Genomic DNA, 23,885 nt, shown 5'->3' with positions numbered 1-23,885 from the left:
CAGCATTGTTGGACTGTGTTGCCTTCATTCAGCTTTGGCTGGCTTTGTTTTGAATCCTGATCAACAGTAATTACAGTGCGAGTGAGATCCGACAGAAAAAAACGGTCTAAGGTACATTTAAAGTCTCTCAAACAACCGTGGAGCTCATCGCCTCAGGCTGCCAGAGCTGGGAAGAAAGGGCAAACCTCACCTCAAACAAACAATCACAACACTGCCAACAACTCCCAGTGATCTCTCTTTCTCACACTCAAAAATACCTATGACATCAAACAATGACATCATCCCTATCCCTATACTCTAGATGATATCATGCGTCATACAATATGTCAAGATTCAAAGCTGTAAAAAGTTAAAATACAAAAAAACTCTAGAAGAGAAAGAGAAAGCAATAGTAGCTTCAACCCTGAGGCTAATTCAACGTTCATCGAATTAGTAAGAATTGTTTGAGAGACAGACGGGAGATCATTCTCTGTATCTCTCTACTTAAGCCATAACACAGTTACTGTTAAGCAAAGCAAAAGTGGAATCAATTACAATCTGATTTGTCTTAATGTTGCATATAAACTAGTTTTACAGGAGCTTTACATGCCATTGTCACAATTAACTCAAAGAATACTAGGGCCCTATTATACACCCGCGCAATGTGGCACCAGGCGTGACGCAAGTGTTTTTTGCTAGTTTCAGCTCTACGCAGTTATCATTTTCACATCCTGCGTCACGTTGTTTAAATAGAAAATGCATTTGCGTCCATTTGTGTGCCCATGGGTGTGCTGGTCTGAAAACGAGGTTTGCTCAAATGCATTGTTGGCACGTTGTTATTTTGAGGCAAATGAAATAGACTGTGCCACTGACCAACTGAAACCTGGTCTAAAGTCAATGGCGCAATTTTTTTTTTGTTATTTAAAGGGTGCATTAGTAAAATGCACCTATAGGTGGGTGCACAATGTGTGTACACTCTCCTTATTACACACACAGGGATGTGCAGCAGCACACAAACATTTTTAAATATTAAAAATAAAAGGATTCCTCTTTGGAGAAGCATTCATTTTTTCCGCTTGCAAATTGTGCCATGTAAATATCGAATCCGACATGGTGTGAGCGCAACTGGCTTTTAAAGGGAATGGGAGATGAGACTCTGATTGGTTTATTGCATGTTATGCCCAAAACACACCATTTAATCATTACGAGAATAGGGACAACCCTTTTAGACCATGCACCTGGAGCACCGACCATTTTTCCCATCGTTGAACTAGCAAAAGTGGATTCGGACATGCCTATGTGCACTTGCACCATGCGCTTTCGACCATGTACTTAGATCATTAAAATAGGGCCCCTAAAATAACTGAATTTTAAAGTTAAAGCCACCAACTGAAATTGTAAAAATAATGATTGGTTAAAGTCGACATTTTGGACCATTTAAACAAACAAGAGGAATGAATGTTTATAGCTGTGTATATGTGCATATCCCATGTTTCGACACATGGGATAGCAAACTGGAATAAGAAAAATAAGAAAAATTATACATTTTACCTTTAAACCAGTGTTATTTTAGTATTATTTATAAAGTGGTATAGTTTTTTAATATTTAAAATTATTTTTAGTATTGTATGTCATTTTTATTATTATTATCTTTTTTTTTTTTTTACATTTCTAGCTTTATTTTATTTCAGTTTTATTTCAGTCCCTTTTTAGTACTTCAGTTTAAATTTACTTTTTCAGTTAGTTGCCAAAGCTATATTTCTGCAAGTTTTTTTTATTTTTCATCTAATATTTATTATATTTTATTTCCAGTTTGTGAATTAATGAAAATTATTTGTAATAATTTTAATATTTTTGTTATTATTTGTAGTTTATATGTTTTATTTAACAATAACAAGGCTTTAAACCACCATACAAAATCAACCATAAAGATGTATTAGAGCACAAAGAATAACAATATGATACAATATATTAAGCCCAGTAAGTGGGTAATCAGCGTTATGTGAATGGGAATAGAGAGAAAAGTCAAAGTTGGCACAGAGTCAGCGGTTTCTTTTTTTAAATTCTGTCATCATTTACTCACCCTCATGTTGCTCCAAGCTGTATAACTTTCTTTCTTTCTTCAGTGGAACACAAAAGAAGATGTTAGTCTGAATGACAGCCTCAGTCACTATAATCTCCATTTGTGGAAGGAAGAAAATCATACGGCATTGGAACAACATGAGGGTAAATATTTTTGGGTGAACCATCCGTTTAGAATCAGAAATGCTCGCCTCTTATAATGGAAAAGAAACTGGGAGTATGCAATAAAACTTTCAGATCATCCACTAAAAGTGTGCCAGTCCCCACATTGTTCCACATGGTTGAAGACAGTACATGGAAAACTGCATCAATCCACCCGCATTTGTTGCATCTGACTTTATTTGTCATGGTCATGGGCATGGAAATCACACTTTGCTGAAGATTAAAACACCAGAGCCAGAATGGTGGGATATGGCAGGGGTATACGTTTTGCTCTAAAGGCACATTTCTCCTCCAATTTAGCAGAAAATATGCTGGACCTCACCTCCGACAACTTTGCAGCTGGAAATAGTCAGGATTTAGGCATCCATGTTTTTTCCCCCCCAACTCCAGTTTACTTTAACAGATTGTACTGTATGCATATGTTTACAATTTAGGGCAATCCCATTACTTATAATGATTCTGCACCATGTGTCTGAGTAAACACATTTGTTTCACTGCACCGGCTTATTAGCTTAGTGAGAGTGTTCCTGTGATACAGGCCCGGGAGGCATGGCAAGCACAGATAGATTTGTAGATTGGATCACCACGATTGAATCGGTGGACTTGATATCCAAACATGCCTTGTAAGCTCGGGCAGCTGGTACTGGTGTTAGTGTTTGTTTGCAGTTGGTGCAAGACAAAAAGGGATTCAGAGGACCTGAGGGCAAACCTGCTGACGTGTATACTAATACCTTGGCTTGGCTTTTTAGTCCGCAGAGAGATCGTAGAGCATGTATACAGGCTGATTATTGTCTTTCATTTAAAGTAGGAAATACCGTTATTTAAGGTAGCCAATCATTTAAACTGTTTCTAGAACTTGCCTATAGTGTTTTGTAATTGATTAAACATTTATTCATTTATTTATTTAGTCAAATGTCTTTAAAGCTTGGGGTTGGTAACCAAAAGTTTGCTGGTTCGATCACTGCAGGGAATGAGACATGAAAGTGAATGTTGGATTTCCATTAACTTCAGGCAAACTGCAATAGTGTGGTGGAACTATGACATCACTTTGTAGGCCAATCGGCAGTTAGCATCACGCTGGTTCCCTCGACAAAAACCCAATAAGATTTTCCCATAAGCTTTTGGATTATCACAATAAAATAAGCTTTGTGATCAACAAAAGTTTATACTACTTACATGTTTTGTCCATCAAGATAATTTCACAGATGAACAACTTTTGAAGCCTAAATGCAGTTGCCAGAAGCAAAAAGCTAGGCTATAAGTGAACTACACCACGTCGTACAATTTCAACACTAAGCTTCTGACAGCTCTTTAATTCTTTATCTAAAAACATTTTCCCTGAAATTAAAACAGTTTGTAAGAGTGCAGTTATAAGCATAACTAGGCTGTAAAAGCGGACTGAGCTTACCTGTTTGGCGTGATGACGTTTAATGTCGCCAACAGCCTCTGTAGTCGGATTTAGCCACTTGTTAGCAACCATCATTTTCAAGACATCTAACAGCTTAAAATCACATGTAGATTAATACTGATGTATTTTATGTCGTAGAATAAAACGTAAAAGTATCTTGATCTTGTGTCAACCACGGACCTTATTTCAGCCATTTAACCCATTCAAAAAACCCATTGACTTTGGGACGATGGAACCGAAAGTCCTAAAATGCTAACTCGCTTTCGGGGTTTGGCCTTTCAAAAATTCATCATAGTTCCACCACTGCTTTTAAGCATGAAAGAGCAGCCATTTTGATTCATGTAAATTACCATTTAAGAAAAGCAAATGCAATTGAAAAATACAATGAATACATATGCTGCAATTCTACAATGAAAGTTTTGATTGAGAGGTCAAATAGCACTTTAACTGTAATACCTCTCGTAAACACACACACACAAAAGTTCTTTATGTGTGGACCAAAGACAGGCGCCGTAAGGTGCAAAAAGCAATCTGTCATGAAGGGCTAGAGAAGATATGTTTCATGTTTTTGAACAGCTAGCTCTATTTTTTAGAATGGAATTTGGAAGTTAGCACCTTTTTCCACTCCATGATTTTTTTTTAGTGTGAGATGTTCTGTTATGGTTTCAGATCTGTAGAGAAAGATCAGAGGTGAGGTCTGAGAAGAATCAATTTCTCGATCAATATTTTGGTCTCATTTCCAGTAAAAAATAACTAAACATCCTTAATAAAAGTTAAATATGCGTGATTCACAAAACTATGTCCAATAGTAAGACTTGTTCAAAAAGACTTTTATCTGTTATGAGCAGTTTTTAGTTTTATACCATTGGCAACATGTTTTAATATTATTATTTATTTAAACTATTACATTAAAATTAATTAAAAACATTCAATTTGTATTAAATTGTTTGGTTTATGCTTATAAAAACCTTTAAAATGATAGAAGTGTAAAAAGAGTGGCAGAGAAACAAAGACATGAGGGTGGTGGTGGTGGTGGTGGAGAGGGTGGGAAGTGGAACGGTTAAAATTAGCACACCTGTTGGTAATTTATCACACATAAACCTCACACCTAATTTTCACACCTGTGGCACAATGGGTTCTGAATCCCACAATTCAGTCACACATGCTGTTCTACACACATGCTAAGCAGCTAGCAGTGGGTTTTCGGCGTGGAGAAAGAACAATGTCATTGCCAAAAGATCAGAGAAACGACGTGCCTGGGATTTTTTCACAACATTGAGCATTAGCGCACCTAACAAGACCCTCCTTTTCCGCCTGCTAGTGATCCGATCTCATGCCACATCATAAATACCACTGCAATCCCACAATCCAATACAAAGTTATGCAAAAGTTAAAAGGATAGTCCTCCCAAAAATGGACATTCTCCCATCATTAACTCACCCTCATGTCCTTACAAACATATATGAGTTTCTTCTCTGGAACACAAAAGAAGATATTTTGAGGAATGCTGGTCCTTATTGACTTCAGACATTTTTTTTAAAATACCTCTTTTAGTGTTTGACAAAAATGAAGTCATACAGGTTTGGAACAACATAAGGTAAAGGTAAATGGCAGAATTTTCACTAACTATCCCTTTAAGATGAATGGCATTGCCCATGATGCATTTTACCACCATTTTTACAAAAAAAAAAAAATAAAAAAAAAAAAAAGCAAGTAATACGTTGAATTAAACATGAAAATTTGAAGTAGAAATTCTGAAATAGTATTTTCTTGTAAAATCTGCTCCAATAATATGAGCACTAGTAATTGTGAAGCTTGCCTTAAACACCTCTAAAAACAAAGTTTAAAATTATGAGTGCACATAAAATTCACCTACACATATATAGACACACTACCCAGCAGACCTCCCTCTACACAGTATTGTTTGCCTTCACGCCTGACTCTGTGCTATGCTGAGGAACATGAAAGGTATTACCTCATTAACCCTTTAACGAGACCTCTTCTCCACCTCCTTGCCTAAACTCTTCCCTACCAGGCCAGATCAGAAGTGATCCACAGGGTCAAAAGTGGAGAGCACCACGGGGGTGGCAGGCAGAAACATGCCGAGGAACCTCATATGGTCCCAACCACTGAGAGGGGACTTCAAAGCCTGATGCCCAAGACTGAGTCTTCTACTCCATAAATAGCTTCAGCAGACCCTCAAAAACTTCTATTGAGATAATTAAGCAAAAATTCAACAGGATACCACGCAACACCCATGCCATCAACTTCAAAAACGGCACGCATACCATAAGCATAAGCTTGAAAATAACAAAAACAGGTTCTACAGTTGCGGTTTCCTGCACACATGGGTGGCACAATGTATAAAATCTGCGTGTATAGTTACAAATTTGTCAAATCCCCGTGAAAACCTGGCAAGCGAGGACATGCCAGAACACTTCCAGATACAAATGAACACCAGGGCAGGGTTTTATGTAATGGCCGCTCATCTCATCTGCTCCCCAGGGCAGAGCTTACACTAAAGAGCTCTGTTATAATCACTCAACTTCAACCTCTTCTTGCTCTTACCAAAACAAACCTGTCTGGCAGCCAGATACATCTCAGATACGGCCCCTGTATGGCCCCGTACTCCCATAAACACATTGGCCACACCATGCAACTTTCTTCTTTTGCTTTTGAGACTTATTGACCTTGTCCAAGAAATTCTTGCTAAAAATGTTTGTTGACAAAAAGTCATAATGAAGATGAGGCGAAAAAGCATCATTATGATAAATAAATGACTTATTTAAAAATACTGTGGAAAATAATACTGATATTACTATAAATTTGATGTTGATTCCAGCTATAAGTTTAAGATGAAAGAGCTGAATTCTGGTAAACTGACTCAATAGTCCTATAAGTGTATGAGATTAATTAACTTTATATACAAAATTAACATAATATTACACCACTATTCAAAGGTTTGGGGTTTAAAAATACACGCTGTTCTATTGAAAGCATATTAGAGCATATTAGTTTCAGCATATTAAATTCAAAGATCAAGTGATATTTAAGACTGGAGTAATGGCTGCTGAAAATTCAGCTTTGCCATCACAGGGATGAATTATTTTTGAAAAAATATTAAAATAGAGTTGTTTTAAATGTTTAGTTGTTTTAAATGTTAAATGTAAATGTTTCACTGCATTTTAGTTTAAATAATGCAGACTTGATGAGCTTAAGAAACTCTTTCCAAAACGTTAAAAAATCCAAAGAATTAAAATTAAGCGAATACTCAATGCATAACTCAATTACATAAAGTACTTTGTGCATAAAGCAATAACCTAAACGGTCTCTAAAACACAGTGATTGTTTATTCTGATAAATGACATGGTCTTTGATTTTTATATCTTACAGTGCTTTGTCATTACATAATGCTATTTTTTTGTCGACAAAAAGTGCCTTTTTACTAAGATTATAATTGACTAAAATTAATGGATATGACATACTGAATGCATTTAAAGAAATTTTTCACCAAAAGACTATAGCCCTGTTTGGTATTAAGATCGGATCACAAGTGGATGACACTAAATATAGGTGAAAACAGGGTCTAAAACGTTTTGAGCTTGTCCACTTTTGACCCTTTCCAGAGGTATTTGAAAATGCATTCGGCCGGATTGCTTTCGTAGTGTAGATGCTCATGTGGTTGAATGTGTTCAAACAGCCACAAAAGACCCCCTTTACTCTCTGCCTACTGACCTAATGCGTAAACATTATAGGAAGCTCCCTAGGCAGGAGGGATTTAAACTTTGTTGGCTGAAGATCCAAGTTTGGTTTGAAGATGGAAAACGTACCAAGCACAATGTTCTCTCTGTTCTTGTGGCTATCAGAGCAGAAATAAAAGCTAATGCTCTCCGTATGTTTTCCTTCATCTCTGACCGCATTCATATGTAAATTGCGCAAGCTTATTTTATCCATTATATCGAAAGATCTGAAAAGCCCCAAACATTTACCCACTCATAGACCCTCCCCTCGAAGAAATCATGACAGGAGTGGTTGAACGTGGACAAAAGAAACAGATTAAAACACCAGGAATGTGTCTCCCTCATCCACTTGTGATCCGATAAACCAAAAACACATCTTAATACCAGGTGTAAACAGGGCCTATGACAAAAAAACAAAACATTTTTTTGCAAAAATGTATTTTGCTTTAAAGACACCAGACCTTTGTGCATGTTAGTTATAGTGACAAGCTGGTATTGACCATTACTGGAGTGCCACCACCAAAGCCATTATTAACACATGAACATGAAACTACATGTGACCCTTGCCTGTGGAGACCTTCAACGTACCGTCCCTCTCCGTGACAGCTGTTTACACAAGAAAAGACGGTGTGCCTCTGAGGTCTGGCTCTGGTTCAAATAAAATAATACACAGTTGAAGTCAGCCAAGATGTAATACAAGTGGATAACTGAGTGGATGAAAAAAGGATGAATTTGTGAAATGTACATGGATATTTTCTCTTTCCCCAACTCCCAAACCTTTTCTTTATCATTCTCTGCCACCACTGGCCTGACCTCCTCTAAATATCTACCTACCACTGAGCCATGGACAATAAAGTGACAAAAATAGAGATATATTGAAGTTGCACATTACATTCATTCACCACAATTGAAGTCATCTGCGTTTCAAAACTTAAGAGTCTGAGGAATGCGTTTTAATGCCACATGCTTATTAAAATCATAAATTACACTTCGGAGTTTCATCAAATTATGCACAACAGATTACAAAGCATAAAACAGGGCTTTTTCTCTTCAGTTTTCTATTTAGGTGGCACAATGCCAGACTATTACATGCATGCACACGACCCGGCAAAGACAATGCAAAAACAGACTACAATAGAATGGTACAGGGATGACGTATTATGGTGCGTTCAAGTCATGTCAGAAAGATCATATTTACGAGCTGAACGCACATGAACGCCATCACAATGTCGTAAATACAAGTGGGAAGCTCGGGATTTTCTTTAAGCCCCGATCTGTACGTGTACATGTACATGTGCACAATACTTGGGTATTTAGCAGTGACATTGTCAGGCTTTCCTATTTACAACGAAGTAAGCTGATTCCCAGCAAAAAATACGATAGCATCATAATATAAAAATGTATGTAACAAAGTTTACAGTGGCTTCATAAATTAATGAAAAACATAAAAAAGCAACATACAACTAATGCACATTCTTTGCTCTACATTTTCAAAAAGCAGAAGTGTTATTTTGTGTAATTAATTTAGAGAAGGCACACCGCCATCATACTCCGACGAAAGAGAACGCACCTACCGTCGTGCCCACGACTACCCACCACGTAAATACAAACTTCCCAGGAGGACTTTAACGCACCATTATTGTAGGGCAACCCGGAAGTTAGCATCACCCTGGTTCCCTCGACAAAAACCCAATAGGATTTTTCCATTGGCTTTTGAATTATTGCAGACAATAAGGTCTTTAACTAACAAAAGCATATGATTCTTACACATTTTATATAATAGAATAATCTCAAATACACACTACTGTTTAGTTTGGAGTCGGTAAGATTTTAAACGTTTTTGAAAAAGTCTCTTATGCTAACCAAGGCTGCGTTTATTTGATCCAAAATACAGTAAAACATGAATATTATATATTATTACATTTTAAAATAACTGTTTTCTATTTTAATATATTGTAAAACAATTTATTCCTGTAATGGTAAAGCTGAATTTTCAGCAGCCATTACTCCACTCTTCAGTGTCACATGATTCTTCAAAAATCATTGATTTGGTGCTCAAGAAACATTTCTTATCATTACCAATGACAGTTCAAAAACATTTGTGCTGCCTAATATGTTTGTGGAAACCATAATACTTTTTTGAGGATTCTTTGACAAATAAAAAGTTTCAAAAGAATTTGAAATCTTATTGAGCCCAAACGTTTGAATAGCGAGCTAATTAAATATTTTCTTTATATATATTTATTTATTAGGAAAAGGTTCTGTTACTCTTGGGAGAACAAATACCTCAGTCTGTGAGAGAGAACTTATAAACCATGTTAGTGACGGCATGATAGTAATGAAGTTAATTGAGCATTTCATACTCCTAGCCATAACAAATTCATAAAATTGACACAAAATGGTCTGAATAATAGCTTACAATGATTATTTCCCATTGCAAAAAGCACACAGCTTATAATATAATAGAGAACAGAATGTTTTAAAGACCTTTTTGTTTAGTTTCTTTTGCATTAATCCAGTTTTGCGATGACTCATGACTCCGAACAAATACGCCGATTACAGATACTGCTGGCTACTGCACACAAACCACTGACACTCACTTTCTCATCAAGGACTAGTGACCCTTGAGGACCCCTTCACATCTGAGTTGCATGTTGAATCCTCACAGAAAGAGAGGGAGGGTGAGAGACGAAGAAAGACAATGAGCTTAGCGCCAGGGCACTATAATGACTACCATGCCTGGCCTTGATTAAAACCACACCAGGACTTCTGGGTTCCACAGGCAGGCGGGCAGCAGGCAGGGTGTCTCTGCCTCCCTTTCAAGCTCTTAGAAGGTCCAGACGTCCTCGACCTAGACCCACGATCGAGACGGGCACAATGACAGGGCAAAGGGGACGAGACCCAAGCTCGATTCACAAACAAATTACAAGCAAGAGTTTAGCTTTATTGCCCCTGACCGTCTCACTTCCGCACCATGCTGAAAGCAAGGCGTGTGGATGGCTGTTTTGATGTGGTGTGGATGCGTAATTAGAGGTCCTATCAAGCGCAGGGGAACAGAGGAGGCCTGTCCATCTGTCGGGTGTTAGAGAGACTGGGAGGGGGAAACAGCAGCCCAACGTTCCCCCTTGTTGTTGTTCCAGCGATTTGTGTAGGCGTGGATGTAAATATCTATCAGAGCCAGAAACAGGCCACACACGCCTGCATATCTATCTATGTGCATTTCTGTCCGAGGAAGCCTCTAGAGCTCAAATTACAACAAGGCCCTCGCCGATCGATTCAGACTTGGTAGGAGGCCTGAACGCATACGGACGGACACACTCGCAAACGGAGAACAAATGCAGTACAGAATAGAACCTGGCAAAGCCTGGGAACACAGAGAGCCTACTCAATGCAGTTCGATTCCTCCAACCCTTCCAAGGCACTTTGAACCACCAATTAAATTCTTTAAAATGTCCAGCACACTCAGCTGACACCCCATTACCCTGTCTGTGCTCTCCCGTCCTTTCTCATATAGCTGGTTCAAGATGAGGTGATTCATATGGAACTGTATGACGCAAAATACCAGCAGGTTTGTTTTACATTGAAGCTCCGTTTCAAAAGCTATAGTGAACTTCCTCTCTGTCTACTACCTACACAGGCAGCTGCATACTAGAGCAGCATCCTAACTAAAATGCAACCGCCAAATCTTAAGTGATTTGGAACACTCTACAAAGGCAGGAATTCATCATACAAATAATGCTATGCATGGGACTCTCAACTCAATGTAGGAAACTCTAGAGGAATGACATGATATTTCAATGAGCAGAGGGATTATTGATATATATATATATATATATAAGGCTATGGCTTCTATATGAAGGACACAAGCAATGTTGTCATAAAAAATGGGTAAAAATTGGCATCTTAGATGACAGCATAATTAAGATGTCTCTTTTTTTGGCAAATACACAACGCACATATGATGCCTTAAAAAGTTGCCTATAGAGGAATCTTACTAGGATTTGGAACAGAGCAAATATCTGTCACAGAACAGGCAAAACTATGTCCGTTACATGCACAATGTTTGTCACACTTCATCAAATGTCCAGATGATACCAAGTAGAACCAGTACTTAATGTAAAAAGCAATGCTTTTGAATAACATGCATGGTACAGATGTGCAAATGTAAATTATGCATTCTTTCAAAACCAAACGAACTGAAACAGAAAGCACTGGTCGCAAGATGTACCTTTTAAAAATGAACTACATTTAACATGCCATCTTAAAAGTGCAAAGCTCTTGCTCCCGATGGTGAAGAAATTGAGACATTGAAAAGGCCAAATATGTCCATCTCATTTACATCTTCAAATATCACTTGTGTCATTGTATGATTCAAGTTACTATTTTAAACAATTTGTTTAAATGTTAAAACAACTTGTGTTATGTTCACCTCTTGTAAACAAGTCCCATTTTCAAAAGTTTTATTGCTCAAACTCAAGAGAATAAAACTCACCTGGCTTACCATATTTAGTAGCCTCACAAGAAATGCATTAAAGTAAAATTACTTCAGGGGACTGGATGTTGTGGAAATAACAGAGGTGAGAATGTAAAAAAAAAAAATCTCCCTGGAATTTAAAAGGCACAGTAGACTTTTTGTCTATGGCACTAAAGTTTTCAATCACCATTGGGAAATATGTAGAGTATTATAATAAGATTTATATAATAAGTCTATTTTATTTCACGTTTCCGAAAATGAACTTTTACAGTGTGGTAAATTGTAGCCTGAGAGCAAACCATCTGTTTGGCATTTAGCTTTGCCAACATATGGGATCTTCTAATGACAACAACTGAGGCCAGTGTACAGGATGCCACATTACCAAATTACATTAAAAAAAAAATAAAAAACTATGAACGCACAATGGGTATTTCTCTGCCACAACATTACGAATTAAGGTGGAAAGTCTTACAAAACCTCTCTCAGCTGCAATGCTCACCAATTCTCCATATTGAACATGTACCCTGTTGACAAGGAAAGCGTTCGGACACAGGACGCCTGGTTTGGGACTGTTTAAATTAATTAGTTCACTGAGTTAATAGTGAAGTGGATGTGGACACAGTCTTTTAGTAGTACATTTAAAGTTGCCATCAAATTGAAAATTTAATTGACCTCGGCATAGTTGAATAACAAGAGTTCATTACATGGAAATGACATACAGTGAGACTCAAACTCCATTGTTTCCTCCTCCTTATATAAATCTCATTTGTTTAAAAGACCTCCGGAGAACAGGCGAATCTCAACATAACACTGACTCTTACGTAACAGTCGGGGTGTACGGCCCCAATATTTGCATATGCCAGCCCATGATCGAGGCATTACACAAGGGCAGCCAGTATTAACGTCTGGATGTGCACAGCTGAATCAACAGACTAGGTAAGCAAGCAAGGACAACAGCGAAAAATGGCAGATGGAGCGATAATAACTGACATGATTCATGATAACATGATATTTGTCTTTCTAAATGTTTCGTTAGCATGTTGCTAATATACTGTTAAATGTGGTTAAAGTTACCATCGTTTCTTACTGTTTTCACCGAGACAAGAGCCTTTGCTATTTTCATTTTTAAACACTTTCAGTCTTTATAATTCATAAACAACTTCATTCTTTATAAATCTCTCCAACAGTGTAGCATTAGCCGTTAGCCACGGAGCCACTATCAAACTCATTCAGAATCAATGTAAACATCCAAATAAATACCATAATTACGCAATTAGACATGCTGCATGACAAACTTTTTGTAAAGATCCATTTTGAGGGTTATATTAGCTGTGTGAACTTTGTTTATGCAGTGATAGAGTCTAGAGCTCAGGAGGGGGCAGAGAGCGCATGATTTAAAGGGACCGCAGCCTGAATCGGCGCATTTCTAATTATGCCTCAAAATAGGCAGTTAAAAAAAAATTAATTTAAAAAAAATCTATGGGGTATTTTGAGCTGCAACTTCACAGACACATTCAGGGGACACCTTAGACATATATTACATCTTGTAAAAAAACGTTCGATGGCACCTTTAAAAGGGATAATTTCTTTTTTTTTCTGCACAACAAAGAAATTCATACAGGTTTGGAACTTTTCAAAATTGTGTAACACTTAAAGGGTTGGTTCACACAAAAATGAATATTACCCCATGATTCACTCACCCTCAAGCCATCCTAGTTGTATATGACTTTCTTTTTTCAGATGAATACAACTGGAGTTATATTAAATAATGTCCTGGCTCTTCCTAACTTTGTAGTAGCAGTGAATAGAGGATGAGATTTTGAAGGCCTTTATTAACCCCCTAGAGCCATGTGGATATATTTTATAATGGATGCTTGCACTTTTTTGGGCTTCAGAATCTCATCATCTATTCACTGCCATTATAAAGCTTAGAACCAGGACATTAATATATCTCAGATTGAAAATCTGAGATCTGAAAGAATATATACCTAGGATGGCTTGAGGGTGAGTAAATCATGGGGTAATTTTTATTTTTGGGTAAATTAACCCTTTAAACTGGGCAGCTTATTAATTGTGCTATAACTTTTTTATGCAATCAGTCCCACATCTATCTATATACAGTATATCATGGTGAGGCCTGTTCTGAGTGAACCTGTCCTGTTAAACCGGTGTATGGTCTTGGCCACAGTGCTGCAGCTCAGTTTCAGGGTCTTGGCAATCTTCTTATAGCTTACACTATCTTTATGTAGAGAAATTATTTTTTTCAGATCCTCAGAGAGTTCTTTGCCATGAGGTGCCATGTTGAACTTCCAGTGACCAGTATGAGAGTGTGAGAGCGAGAGTGAGAGCGATAACACCAAATTTAACACACCTGCTCCCCATTCACACCTGAGACCTTGTAACACTAACAAGTCACATGACACCGGGGAGAGAAAAAGGCTAATTGGGCCCAATTTGGACATTTTCACTTAGGGGTGTACTCAAGCTGTACACTCACTACTTTACATTGTAGCAAAGTGTCATTTCTTCAGTGTTATCACATGAAAAGATATAATAAAATATTTACATAAATGTGAGGGGTGTAATCACTTCTGTGAGATATTGTATACACAAGCACCACATTCTGCAGATATTGTATAAAAAAAAAAAAGAAAAAAAGAAAAGTTATCCTTCAGGATAGCGGAATGGTGAAGGAAAGAGACAGAAAGAGAGAGGAACATCTTATCAGTTTGCTTAGAACACCAAAAGATTTAATCCGTCTCAGGTGATGGTGCTCCCATTAAACCATCTCTAACTGATCTCCTCAAATATGCCATCCATCCCTCCCCTCAGTCTCTCCTGCCCCAGATCAAACTCTTTGTCTAATGATATTCTCTCTCACGCACACTCAATTCTCAGAGATTCGCCAAAGAGATCACAAGCCATGGTGCGACAGGAAAGGGACACAGTGAATACACCCAACACAATCTAACCTGCTGGAATAAAAAAAAGTCACTCCTGGCCAGAAGAATGAATGGCTGGGTGAGAGAGTTGGCTGTACTTGACAAAATTAAATGAACATCAATTCCATAGAACATCACTTCCATTATGGATTAGAATGAAAAGGCATGTCACATTTTCCAAAAGAAGAGTGGCAGAATGTTTTTCTTTTTGTTTAAATAAAGAGGCTCTGGAGCAGTCACCCATCCTGTCACACACTTCATCAAGACATTAAATGGCACGAACATAGCAAGAGCCAACATTAACACTTACACCCATAAACCTGGGACCTTACATAAACTTGTAGAAAGCGTAGCTCTAAACAGTTCTCTGTCCATACTCTTTTTAGACGTCTTCCCGAACAGATTTTAATGACATGATCACTGTAAAACAAAGGAGTCTTTTAAATCCTACACTCTCGCAGTTTCACCACACAGGCCATTTTTTCTTACATATATTCTTTAATTATATACAATGAGCTGCACACACCAAAAGTTCATCCAAAAATGAAAGGGTGACACTTTACAATAAGGTTCATTAGTTAACATTAGTTAACTACATGAGTTAACATGAACTAATAATGAACTGCACTTATAAAGCATTTATTAATCTTTGTTAATGTTAATTTCAACATTTACTAATACTATAATTAAAATCTTGTTGCACTGTGAAATGAACTAACATGAACAAACAATGTATAACTGTATTTTCATTATCTAACATTAACGAAGATTAGTAAATACAGTAACAAATGTATTGCTCATGGTTAGTTCATGTTAGTTAATACGTTAACTGATGTTTAACTAATGAACCTTATTATAAAGTGTTACCAATGAAAGCTCCGTAATCATTTACTCAACCTTACATTGTTCCGAACCTGTATGAATTTCCAAACATGTAGGCAAAACATTGAATTTCATTGCATGGGGAAAAAAAAAAAAAAAAAATTTCTTCAGAATGTCATCTTTTGCGCGCCACAGAAGAAAGAAATGCATAAAGGTTTGGATTTACTAAACTATGAACCATATACACTGATCATCTTGCATTTCATTTTTATGAAATATTTATCTATAAAAAACAGTTTCTGAGGCATAATTGGACAGATCGCCATTTGCTGCCAGCAGATTAAGATATAACTGTTCGATAGTGTTAAAATACAGGTGCTTTCCCCCTAATCCCTTCAGGGTGAAGCTGGGGAGCTCAGGGATGGAGCTAAGCCTTTCCTCTCTTCCACTTTCCCATGGATTACCGCGACTGTGTTTCTCTGGAAACAGACTTCTATTAGTTCCATTACTGTGAGCTTAATCGGGCCGTTCATCAGAGCTAGCCGCTCCTTAACCTCCCGTAGTGCAAAGTTTCACTTAAAGTGCAAGTGGATGGCTTATGCACAGAGATTGGCCGAATTCATATTCATATGTTCTTATGATACTAAAAAGTCGGAAGTTGACGTATTTAGAGCAGTAGCTCTGAGGCAAAAGCATTAACAGCCCTCCTGAGCCTGGCTTGTCAAACCTGCAAGTCCTGTATGTGAATGTTCTCTAGTCTGCGCTGGTACGCAAGCCCACAGTTTTATGTAGTCAGCAGGTGGCATCATTAGCCAGAGAATAAAAATGAAAAGTATTACCCCTGGGCCAAGCAATGATATCATTGCAAACTCACTGGCATCTGTAAAGCACTGAATGGGGGGTACAGAGGTGCAAATTTAATGTGTCTTGCTGCTGGCTTTGTTATATTAATTTGAGGAAGGCTGTGTGAATACAAAGCCAATCACGGATAAAAACAGAGAAAAAGTACGATTTGAGCTTCGATTTAAGTCATGCGTTCCTGCTCAGCTTTAGTAGAGTATCTGTTGAAAATAAATACAGTTGTGGGGTGGTTAAGACAAAGCCTTGTAAAATACGGTTCAAGAGGATTGACTGTGCTGCTGGGGTGATGTGGGATTGTAGAGTGCACACAAGCATGCCAGAAAAGACTGCACATAAAGCTGTCTCAAGTAAAACACTTCAGCATTTTAGACTCAATTGAATAGCGATACAGCTCTCAAAAAGTATGATGAATATAGGAAAGAACCAAATATAAAAGCTTAATGGCATTTCAAATGACCAAAGCAAGCCCCGTATGTACACGCACCTTTCAGTTTGCGGAATCAAACTCAAACAAATAGAGTTCACTGCTCCTCCAAGGCATGATTTACAAATGTGTCACCATTTACACATACAGTACACAGGATCCGGCTCACCTCCAGATGCACTTCTCCCACCATTTTCCCCATCAAACTCCTCCAATCCTCCTGAAAATGCTTAACTAGTCTGCCTCTGCCAACAAGTTTGATCCTGTTAAGAAAACTATATTACGTAGTATCTGAAATCGCAAATCTTGTAGAAAAACAGTGGGGCTGAAAACTTGTGTGCCAGTTCCCTACAGTGTCTGGCTGATTATTTGCAGATGGGCAGTGGTTGGGGCTCTCAGCCGGAGCAGAGGTTTCCCCTGGCATGCCATGCATGTGATTAAATCTATGAATGCCTCCAAATTTACATCTCTGCGGATTTAAGAGCGCACATCAGCATGGTGTCAGCAAGTGTCTTCATTTGGGCTCAAGTTCAATTGGGAGACATGTAGGCGGTTGTCCTGTCACATGCAGTGAATGATGTTCAAGAGTTTGAGGCGTAGGGGGGGGACGGTTAAGTTTGAAATGTTTGACCTCCTGTGTCCACATGCGTTGGCTGAGCAAGGCAACCCTCATATTTACTGATGGGTTAAATCCCTGTGGCTCTTAAGTGTGGATTGTTATACTTGCAGCAGTTGTTCAAAGCTTAATCAATGCCTGTCTGTGAGATCAATTAAAAGCGGCTTAGGGCAAGATAAGGGTCAGTGCATTTGAAAAGGGGAAAGGAAAGCTCAACTATTCATCAGATGGCCACCAGACAGCGCCGCACTGTGAGGGTCTGTTCTACAGTCAGTACTTTTGAGAATGAATTACCCATATTCTTTAACATAGTGTGTAGGTTACACAACTCTTCAAAACATGAACTAACCAACTCATTACAATCATGACGAGATATCTGACATTATAAAATCAAGGCTTAAGTAAAGTGTGCGAATTATTAATTGACTTTCAGGGTGTTGACTTTTTAAAAAATGGCAGTAATTTTCCGAGCGCAATTATCTTATGGCGTCCCTAGCACACTTATCCAACCGACTCCTATCTTTTAAAGCAGAACATTAAAGATTAAATTTATGATAAATGTGTGAATTTATAATAAAATGATACATAAAGACAGTAGCTACTTACATTTATAGACGTAGACGAAACATCTGTAGACGAAAGCAACTTCTGTAGCTATTTAGCGCACTCTGTCAAACATTTCAGCTTACTGATCTATTGATTTTTTAAACCGGCTCTCTCAGTTGTTCGTGTCATGTTGTCTACTAACGTAAAAAGAGCGTTTATACAGCTCTTTAACAGAGTTCTGCGTTGGATAATGGGCGCCGTAATTTATAACAAATTAAATGCGTAATTAGCTATACAGGATGCTGATTTCACGTTTGGACCTTTAAAACGTCATCTTTACGCATCATTTGGAGACACCGCAAAGAACTTACATTCTCTGACAGGATGCTGAAACACAATCTTGAAGGTACAACAACTCTTTTCTTTTTAAATTCAGACAGTAAACGTCCTAAAACACCTTAAAGTATATGGGAAAACTGCATTCTTGGATTCACTTCAGTATGCCAAAAAATAAATACAGCAAAATAAATAGGCTACAAGGACGAGTAACAGGTTATTTATTCAATTTTATGTTAAAAGCGTCTCATATTTTAACGTTTTGGCAACATACGTGTGACTAAAACTACCTTAATAGGTATTAATCGAAATGTTGAACGTGAAATGAAATGATCCATGAACATCACTCGAGAAAGACAGCGAACATCATTCAACAAAAAAAATCTAATTTTTTCGCCAAAATAGTTTAAACTAGTTATTTTTGCTGTTTTAAACTAATGCAACTCGCCACCGCTTCCATCAAAAAAGTTAAATAAAATGACAAAACGATTCTGAAAGCGTACTACGGTTACCATGGTAATTTTTTTGTGATGAGAAGTAGCGTAACATCAGGTGGGACTGTCCCCGTCATACGCTTACCGAAAGTCTGTCCTTGTAGAATCGTCAGCTAAATGGCTAATTTGTAAATGAATATGCTAAAGCATCTATCAAAGCCACATGGACAGTTCACTCACCTCTTTTGTTTCTTCTCCAGCGGTGAGACTGCTGCGTCTGACAGTGGCTGTAGTCCACACAGTTCAACACGATCAGCGCAAATGAGAACAGGCGAAACTGCATCTGGGCGGCTGTATGATTGTCCCGACTCACGGTAGAAAGCGTCAAAGGTACTCGCCGCGAGCCTTCAATGTCCGTATAAGAGGTTTCAATATGTATATTTTTCCACAGAGGAGCAGGGAGTTGAGGAGTCCGGACTCGGTTGTGTCACACATTAGAGGGGTAGAGAAAACACCATTTCTCACCACCGGTTAATGTCATTTTAGAGCGCGAAACGTGCTTTTTTTTACACTAAAAAGTGTCTCGTTAATGTCTGTGGAGAAAGAAAAAGCTTTTATTCTTGAGCTTCTTTGAGTAACAATTACACCTTGATGGATCAATGTGTTTGCGAGTGAACTATTTCATTCAAAAGAACTTAAGGAATTAGCGAATCTCCAAAAGCGCACGAGACGCGGGATGCCCTCAAAAGTAGATGCACAGAGCGAAAGAAATATACCTGCGCGAGTCCAGTCCAAAAAAAGAGAAGAGAAACTTAGCCTATATACATCAAGTTCCTTCCGACTGCCAAAGTGGACTTGGAACATCCAGCATCCCTCTCGCAGGAAAAGTTTAGTCCTTTCGTCCCCTAGACAGAGTGAGAAAACACATGGATGCAATAGTCTGCAAAAGCTCTAGAATAAACCCTTGAGGTGCATGAGGATGTGTGTGTAACTGTGGCATATGCTGCAGTGCTCGGCTGGTGATGGAGTATCACTCTACTGGTGCTGATGCTATATAGGCGCTGCTGTCACGTGGAGACTCCAAGATCTTGTGGGGCTTTTCGGAGCACTTTTCAGAAGCCCCTCGGCCAGAGAGAGGGCTGTTTCCCCCCTCCTTGTTTAAGTTTTAGAAGATGACAAATGGAATTTCTCCTACTGTATCTATACAACACAGATTAGCTTCCCCAGGGTCCTAGTGCATTGGTTTGAATTCAAAGTAGTGTGCATTTTATCATTTATTTACAGTTTTTTCCTCCTCTAAATCATGAATCTGAACCATTTATATAAAACACAGTAACATCACATACAATACAACTTATGATACTGCATATACAATACCTGAACTGCAATCTTCATTCTACCGTTTCATCCTGTTGGGAAAACAAACAAACAAACAAACAAACAAACAAAAATTAAAATAGCCTACAGTGGTTTTGCTGGCCTTTACTAGTCTCTCTAAGCAATTTTCAGATGGGAAGACTAGCTTGGCGACCCAATAAACCAGCTGAACTCTTGCTTGGCTAGATGGAGAGACCAGTTTAAACCTGTTAAGACCAGGAAAGCTACTTGGGATGGTTTCATTTTATTTATTTATTTATTTTAGCAGGGATGAAACCGCAAAACTAAAAATATACAGTATTGCAAGGAAAAATATGCATACTCATATGATCCCAGGTATAATGATGTAAATGTCTCAGTTTTGGAAACTGTAAACACTCAAAATTGAAAGACTGCAATTTATTTTATATATTAGGATTAATACAACTATTCAGGTCGATTATAACAGCTTTCATTTAACATACTATAATTAGTTTAAACAAGTTTTTAAAACCATTTAAAAGAACAAAAAGAATGAGTGCTGAGGCAATTTTCCTTTAGAAGCTTCTTTGCCAAAATGGACATTAATTGCTTTGAAATGCAAGAAATGTTTTACCCAGCCTGACCACTAGGTGTGGCACTTAATCTTTTATTTATATATCAATTTTTCCATGTTCTTTGACTACATCTTAAAATGTCTTTTCCCCTTCTGTCAGTTTGGCTCAAATTAGCTAGAAATCTTCCAGGTTAGGTTAAGGTGTGAAGCACCTGATTCAGGTACCAATACACTTATTTATAGCAAACAGGTGTTATTCAAGGCAGCACTTTGTGCATTTCACAGAAAAGTCCATCCGTTCTTAAAAACAGTCCGCATAGACCCTCCGTTACCCTTCTCAGGAAAAAAAAAAAAAAAAAACGAAAACCTTGTCATTTCTAAGTGATGACACTCTCTTCTCCAGAGCCCTTTGATGTTAAGATCAAAGTGAAATTCTCCCAAAGTCAATGTTAATTATATGACAGCTATTTGTCTCTATCAGTACAACACAATAGAGTTTCATTTCTCATTAAAAAAAATATCTTATTGAAGATATGTATTTATTCATCTGCCTTCATTACTAGAGTTGTATCAGGTTTCTTTCAGAGTATCTGAAGACTTTCCATCTCGGTTTACTATACCCTTTTACTGGATAGACATTTAAGTGCATACTATACATAAAACCTAAATATAAAACCGAAGCACCTGAAGTGATTCCCTGACAATGTAAAGCTTCTGCATTAGGACAGACTCTGTAATGATCTCTCATATTACAGAAAAAAAGCTACTCTAAATATAGGCCTGCCCTTGTAAAAATGCATTTGCAAGTTGGAAAACAGGACTCAAGGAATAATCCCGACAAAAATTTATTAGGGAACATGCGTTGTATATTTTAATTATGTGGCCTGTTTTTGAACAAATGCCTTAACCTTTTCACGTAGGGGAAAAGGAATGAACAATGCGAAAAAGGGAAAGATTATGTAGCCCTTTTAACCAAAACCTACGTTGACCTTTTCGTTTGGGTGTTTGTTTATTTATTTTAAGTGAAGTGACAGACGTTGTGGTGGACAACCTTCTCAGCCGCACGTCTGCTATTGGTCTGGATGTCTTACTAAAACAACATCTGAGACAGCACTCCTAAGGTGAATGTGATAATTAAGGGCTAGGAGGGTTTTATTTTCGTAATGTGTCATGGCACAGGACCGGTAAACCAATCACTTTAGCCCACCCCCCCCTTCCTCCCCGCCTGCTCGCTCCCTCGCTCGCTCGCTGGGAAAGTAAAGGTGACGTCAGTTGTTTTAGATGTCTGGCTGAGAGCCCGAGCGCTGTGGCAGCTATAAGCCCCCTCTTCACTCGTCCAAAGAGACAGGGCCCATAAACATGTCAGCTGATAGAGAGGCCAAAGCAGACATTAAGACACGCTTCGAATCCCAGCCTGCAGTGTCTGCGAGCGGTAGGGATAGAAATAGAAAACGTATAGAGCAAGAGACTGTAGGTGTCATGCGCGGAAGATGTGATGAGATGGGAAAGGTGGAGAGGCATTACGTTGATTGTCTAGCGCAGCTGACGTGCCCGTCTGCAAACAAAGAGGACGAGCGGCATTGAAAATGACAACGGGAGTTGGGACGATCACCTTTCCGTGCCCTCTTCGCCGCAGCGGAGTGGGCCGCTACATAACAGCGCCGTAAACGCAGCAGACTAAACACTCATTCATCATTACGGCGCATGCATGTGCAGCGGCACAAAACCCCCCGTCCCACTCAGTGACTCAGAGCACATTAAAACTTCATCTATTACACAAAAGATCACAACCACTTAACCCTCAACCACCATTCGTAATGTCCAGGAATAAAATGCAAGCATGAGGTGAAGCTGGTTTTGTAAGGGTTTTTTTATTTAATACCAGATGCATTGAACCCAAGTGCAAAAATAAGGCCTCTGTCTCGCTCCTTTGAGGGACACGAGAGGGAGAACAGGATGTTCGGCCGCAATATGGGAATGCTGGAAGGTTAGATGGGAGCGTACGGTCTGCAAAGTTCCACTCAAAAGCCAGTCTCCTGACCTGCCCAGTTTGGAGTCTGAATAGAGAGAAAGAGAGAGCCAAAAAATGTCATTACCCAACACAAATGCAGGTGAGTTCATTATAAACGACTGAACATGCAATTGACACCATCTACGACAAAACCACAGTCATTTCATAAGTACAGTACAAGCAGTTCAAGTTCACGTTTGCACCTTTCCGTTGGGAAAGAGAAAATGTTAAATTAAATTGCGTCTGGCCAAACATATCAAAATACAGGACTGTGTGTTATGGCCTTTGCCATTGTGGTGTTTGTCAGTGAGTCACTTAAATGACGTGGTTTGAGAGGCCGAGACATTTAAAGGCCGTTATTTTGAAAAGTTCCATTTCAAACAAAGCGAAGGCACGTTTGTCGTGGGCCAATCAGTGCACGCATACGAGATCAAACGGAGACCTACTGGACCCCAAGCAAAACATCTGTGGTGACTCCTAAACGCAGGGAACTCCATGGAGCGTGTGTGTGTGTGCGATTGTGTGCAAGCGTTATTTACTCTGCAGCGCTGAGTCATGGGACTCAGACCCTCTTCTTTATGGCTGAGTTGTGCTACCTTGTCATTAGGCCTTTGAAGAAAAACGGCATGATGAAAGCGCTCGCTGTGTTAAACTTGCTCTTACTAGTTTACGCCGTGTAAAGACAGTTATGGGCTGATTGCCGCTCGGCATTCTTCTGGATAGATCATTTGGCGTGTGTAAACTACAGGGCTCAAGACAAAATGAGATCAGATAAAAGAGAAGGAAAGATGCTCTGGTGCTTTGACCTCATTCCTGTTTGCGTTGGTCTGCTTCTTCTCGATGTTCATGGCCAGCATTTGGCTGCGGAACGAAAGGCTCTTGGTTTTCTCGATCACCTGCTGATATGGTGATACAGCATTGTTGCCCATCACCACGTGTCCCTGCCAAAGGAAAGAGGAGAGGAAAAGAGTGTCAGAGCTAAACTCAGGGAACACCAATCCTTTTCTGTTCCCACAGACACACAGACCTGTATTCACAACCGCCTTACAGTCAGCTCAAAACACACAGGAGCTAATTCTAGGTCATTCCGGTAGAATATCATGTGATTTGTCAGATCAGAAGTCTTGTTACTTGTT

General features: G+C 38.6%; 2 protein-coding genes across 2 annotated transcripts in view; both read right to left on the bottom strand.

Annotated features, from left to right (window-relative positions):
• rspo2 (R-spondin 2) overlaps positions 1 to 19,169 on the bottom strand; it is a 63,366-nt gene extending 44,197 nt beyond the window's left edge. The window contains exon 1 of the mRNA XM_067398856.1: positions 19,067 to 19,169. Within this exon, the coding sequence (XP_067254957.1) occupies positions 19,067 to 19,169 (103 nt within the window). The remainder of the gene's footprint in view (positions 1 to 19,066) is intronic.
• A 3,426-nt stretch (positions 19,170 to 22,595) lies between these two features.
• Positions 22,596 to 23,885, bottom strand: part of eif3ea (eukaryotic translation initiation factor 3, subunit E, a) — a 46,324-nt gene continuing 45,034 nt past the window's right edge. The window contains exons 12-13 of the mRNA XM_067404806.1: positions 23,556 to 23,690; positions 22,596 to 22,795 (exon numbers count right to left, since the gene is read on the bottom strand). Coding sequence (XP_067260907.1) covers positions 22,760 to 22,795; positions 23,556 to 23,690 — 171 coding nt within the window. The 3' untranslated portion in view covers positions 22,596 to 22,759. The remainder of the gene's footprint in view (positions 22,796 to 23,555; positions 23,691 to 23,885) is intronic.

The sequence above is a fragment of the Chanodichthys erythropterus genome, chromosome 2, assembly GCF_024489055.1.
Source record: "Chanodichthys erythropterus isolate Z2021 chromosome 2, ASM2448905v1, whole genome shotgun sequence".
NCBI classification, from domain to species: domain Eukaryota; kingdom Metazoa; phylum Chordata; class Actinopteri; order Cypriniformes; family Xenocyprididae; genus Chanodichthys; species Chanodichthys erythropterus.
Note: the sequence above shows the minus strand (reverse complement) of the source record. Positions and strands in the feature narration are given on the sequence as shown.